Source organism: Camellia sinensis, chromosome 13, assembly GCF_055761805.1.
Source record: "Camellia sinensis isolate YWXY chromosome 13, ASM5576180v1, whole genome shotgun sequence".
NCBI lineage: Eukaryota > Viridiplantae > Streptophyta > Magnoliopsida > Ericales > Theaceae > Camellia > Camellia sinensis.
The window spans coordinates 98,196,479-98,201,516 of NC_138973.1; the positions used below are offsets into that span (position 1 = coordinate 98,196,479).

Sequence of the window (5,038 nt, forward strand, 5' to 3'; positions counted from 1 at the left end):
ATCACAATTTAACAATTAGTCATTATTATCAAATACGGAATGGTGACTGAAAAACAGAGTGTAGGAGAATGGTAACAACTGTGAGAAACGGGTTTGCTTGCTTGTGTTGTCAAAATCAAAAGGAATCTTTTAAGGAAAGTGTGTCCATTGTTCATGGAATTCCGCAGGAATCCATTAATGTTCTATTTTGAGAAAATTAATACAAAAGATGGGAAGGAAGCGAAATAATTGCAAATATGTGAAGAAAAAAAAAATATTATATCATTAGTTCATATAGTTTAAGTAAAGTGTCACTTTAGTTTCCATAATTTTAATTTTAATAATTTGATCTCTACATTTTTAGTTTTATTGCAATGTGATCTATCCATTACTTATCGTTAGAATTTGAAATGAAAAAAATACTATGTGTACAAATAGAGACACAAAAGTAAAATTCAAAATAAATTATAGAAACCGCCGGTATAATATATTCATTATGCCGGTGATCCTTATAGTTTGCTTTGAATTCTACTTTGATCTTTTTAATTTTGTATATGATTTTTTTCCGTTTAAAATATTAACATGCATGATGGAGGGATCACATTAGAACAAAATTTAAAGTGCAATGACCAAATTGAAACTATGATAACCAAAATAAAATTTCACTCATATTAGAAGGCCTAATTAATGGTAGAATCTACCCAAAAAATTAAAAAAAATATAATGTCTCAACTCTTCTGCCCCTTAGCCTTTCTGTCTTCCCATCTCTCTTTTCTCTCCAAACCAACAATCAAACAACTCTGGGTAGAACTTTCATAATTTTACAGCATGTGTGAAGATCAATTGGCTCTATGCTAATGATTTGAAGCAAATTGGCACCCCAATTAAATAGATGTATTATGTATATATGTAGTTGAGCGGAACAGCTTGTAACACTTTCTAATAGCAGTGAAACTATAACAACTATTAACATATCCCTCCTTTTTATGTAAATCTAATATTTTTGTGTGTGAGATTTTTAACTCTTATTTATTTATTTTTTCTATTTTTCGTGTCTCACCGACCAATCTAATCCTGGTTAGAAATTCTGCAATTCGTGACAAACAGTTGAGATAATGATGCAATGCTCTTCTTTCATTCCTGTACAGTTGGGCTGAAAAATTGAGCATAGACACAAGCAAAATCAGCTGCCGATTGGATTTTTGGAGATTTGGTCATGTCAAATATACCCTACAATTAACCCGTTGGCCTAGTGGTTGCAGCTTAGGACTTGGGATATGCTCCCTTTAGATCTCAGGTTCAATTCCCACCAGGTGCTATTAACTCCTTAGAGTTACGTCCGCAGAATCTGCCCAAGATTTGTCCAATTTACATAGAGGGGATGCTTTGTGTGGGTTCCAAAATTAGTTGAACTGTACGTAAAACGGTCTGAACAGCTAGGCATCAAAAAAAAATATGGCCTACAATTTTCAAAATGCTAATAAACAAAAGGTTTCATAGTCCCACTTGAAATGCAACAGAATAATTTCACTATGTTGATGGACTTGCTATAATGAATTAAGGTTCTAGAGACAAAAAACTAAAGACAAAATTACCTTTCAAGAATGAAATATTTTAGTTGCCAAAAGTATTGTTTCTAGTGACGAAATTGGACATTTATTGATAAATTGTTATCATTTTGAGATCAAAATTCTTTTAGCGCACAATTTTTTTGTTTTTAAAAGTGTATTTATTAGTAATTTTTTAAAATTGTCTTTGAAGGTCATTTTTTTAACTTTTCAAGACAGTCTTTTAGTGGCAACTCTCGTGACGACAGGACTAGTGCCTAATATTTTTTTACAATAATATTTATACTTTTAGGGATAAAAATTGAATCCTTAAAGCTTTTTTTTCTTTTTCTTTTTTGATTGGCCAAAAAACTTTATTGATGAAAAGAAAGAGGAATACATCAATAAAAAAGTTGAATAAACAAGCATCATAGCAAAGAAAAATGATCCCAACTAGGTTTGGCACCGTTGAGTGAGCCCAATCATATATTAGCATACAAGAAGTTGGTGAGCAACCAACCAAACAAGAGCAAGAACAAAAACACAAAAACAGCATCCCATCAATACAAAAGACAAGCAACCAAAACCCACCCTGCTGCAACTGCTACAAGACACTACCCCTATTGCTACACAACAAAACCACCCTGCTGCTACAAACCCAACAGACACAAGCATACAACACACCAATCAACCAATACCTTGGCTGCAAAACTTCTACAAGACACTACCCCTATTGCTACACAACAAAACCACCCCTGCTGCTACATACCCAATAGACACAAGCATACAACACACCAATCAACCAATACCTTGGCTGCAAAACTTGACTTGCTGGAAGGTTAAACACATAATCATTCACAGCAAATGGAACAACTGCAGATGAAGCTCTCACCCACAATGCTATTCTGGTTTTAATTGTATCACACAGCCCAGGCAGATCAGGTTGAGTACCCTGGAACACCACCTCGTTCCTCAGATTCCAAATAGACCAAAGAGTAGCAAGTGTATAATTTTCCAAATTTTCTGAACAAATTTGTTGAAAGTAAAACCAGCCCACCAAAGTAAAACACCTTTTACAGATTCTGCACCCCACCATGATAGAATATTAGCCCAAACCTGCCAGATGAGAGGGCACCACATCATAACATGGTTGACAATTCTGCTTCTGCTTCTGCTATACAAAACACAAGCAATGTTAGCACTCCCATTGATGATAGCAATACTTTGAAGATACACAATAGTTTTAAGCTTTTGCCTCCAAGCCAACCACACAAAAGAATTGACTTTGGGTGGAGAGACATTATGCCAAATCATCTTAGCAATAACTCCATTGTCATTGGGTTGAAGATTGAATTCACACCATCTAAATACTGAGGAAACACTAAAACAACCAGAGTTTTCTGCCCTCCACCCTAAAGCATCCTCCTTATCTGCCCTAACCTAAGAGCACAGGCAGCGAGTAGCATGTTAACGAGACTAACCACATCCTCCTTTTCCCAGTCCCTCAACTCTCTACAAAAGCCCTGTTCCCATTCAGGCAGACCACCTCTAAGCTCAAGTACCTCCTTTACTGATCTATGTCTATCAGATGAGAGTCTATACAACCTTGGGAACACCTCATTTAAACGCCTATCTCCAATCCATTTAACCCTTAAAACCCTTACATGTTGCATTTACTTTCCTGTTCCATGACTTCCAATCTTAGGGTAGTGGGTAACTTCATTGGATTTCCAAGCGCAATATTTTCTTTTATGTTTCACAGATTTTGAAAATTGAAGTTGAGCGAGATATTTTAGTGGTGGAATTGGAATGCCGTCATGACATCCTGATTAGAAGTGTGTATGAGTGATTTTGGTTTAGATTAGCACTAAACCTAAGAATCAATCAGTCATCATCAGTTTCAGATTTTTAGACTTAGACTGAACCAATTCTCTATTAAAATCGAACCGAACCAGTGTAGATCAAGTTATTTCGGATTGGAACCAGAGTTCCACAATACTGAAAATAAGTTAATCATTCATTTGAAAAACAATGTCTCCATTTCAATCTTGCATCATTACAAACTTTTTTTAAAAAATAAATATTTATAATAAACAAGTCTTGAATATGCAAACATAATATAAAGAAAAATAAAACATTGTTTCACAATTTAATACAAACCAACAATCATATATTTTGCCCTAATTTAGGTTTTACATGTCATAATCAAGTGTAGCAATGTCCACCTTGTTTTTCACTTTTCACTAGTTATATAAAGGCAACTCGACATAAATATAATTTTGTGTAATATATATATATAACTTTGACTCTCAAGTTGGCTTAGTTTAGGCAAGATGTAAACTAAGAACTAAACAAATCTTATAGGATTTGTGGTGGCAAAAATAAGACAAGCCACGTGATGTAGCATGGCCATTTGGTATGGCAGAGAATAATGTCGGATTTGGTAAGGTGAACTTGGCCACCAAGTAAAGATTAAATATGGTCCATAAATAACTCAACTATGGTTTGGACAAGCTTAAGGGGAAGAAACCTCCTATTATAAATAGAGGCAACATCTGAAGGAAAAGTATGTCTAAACCAATATATTTACTTATTTGTTCTTGTTTACATATAAAACATCATCTAACTTAGGCATTGTCATCCGGCCAGCAACTGCTAGTCAGGTGGTACTAACGATTTGTTATTTTGCAGATCCAGAATGGTGTGACTCATCTCTCCATTAATATGTTGATTAATCAATTTGAGACAAATCCTAGGGTCTGATTTTAAAACCCAGAACCGAACCAAACCAAACCGAAATATTGAAATAACTGAACTACCCTATAGAAGTCGGGTTGGTTCAGTTATCGAGTTTTCTGGATTTGTTGTGCAACCCTACTCCTCATGAGCCTTTAATTAATCAACTGATAGCTTATGAGCAAGTTTTATTCACATCAACTGATAGCCATATATCCATGAAAAAATTGTACATCAATGTGCATATTCATGTCAACCACCATCACAAGAACACCTAACACGGTAAATAATGGTTTATTACACCACCATTGGTACCCAACTCTGTCCAACAAAGGCTATCTATATCCAAATCCAAAGTACTAAACTTCTGTATAGTTGAACTCTTGTCTGTGTCAAGCCTTAGGACATCGAAAGGGAAGATTCATTCTAATGTTCTTTTATCTAATAGGAAGGTGGTGATGCTTTCATTATTTAACTTCAAAACATAGCTGATCTATTTAGTTCTCAACATTCTTAAAACACCAGCGACAACAACAGTGTATATAGGTAGCAAAAATTCAGTTATATGCCCACAATAACACGCACACACACATATATACGCAACAATAATTGAGTATGATCAACTAGAGTATTGTGATTAAAAAGCTTAACATTTTTAGTTTTCTTGTATGATCAACAATTTAGTTTTCTTGTGACATTGGTGATGATTGAGAATGTTCAAGTTTGCAGGAATAGGGTGATGATTTCATGCTTACACAAAAGCAGTAGGCAATAGC

The 5,038-nt window shown here is 34.6% G+C and overlaps 1 protein-coding gene across 1 annotated transcript; it reads right to left on the reverse strand.

The window, feature by feature from the left end:
• Positions 1-2,152: 2,152 nt before the first annotated feature.
• On the reverse strand, positions 2,153-3,199 carry LOC145805580 (uncharacterized). Its single transcript, XM_082900746.1, has 4 exons — positions 3,008-3,199; positions 2,597-2,966; positions 2,296-2,549; positions 2,153-2,176 (listed from the first exon to the last, which is right to left on the reverse strand). The coding sequence occupies exons 1-4, from the start codon at positions 3,197-3,199 to the stop codon at positions 2,153-2,155; spliced, it is 840 nt and encodes a 279-aa protein (XP_082756872.1).
• Positions 3,200-5,038: the final 1,839 nt, after the last annotated feature.

What these genes read in the sequence shown, in the direction of transcription:
- LOC145805580 (XM_082900746.1), bottom strand. Translation starts at nt 3,199, where the DNA reads ATGCAACATGTAAGGGTTTTAAGGGTTAAATGGATTGGAGATAGGCGT. An exon ending in ACTGGGAAAAGGAGGATGTG is followed by an intron (nt 2,967 to 3,007) that starts GTTAGTCTCGTT and finishes CTGTGCTCTTAG; the next exon opens with GTTAGGGCAGATAAGGAGGA. An exon ending in GGGTGCAGAATCTGTAAAAG is followed by an intron (nt 2,550 to 2,596) that starts GTGTTTTACTTT and finishes AAATTTGTTCAG; the next exon opens with AAAATTTGGAAAATTATACA.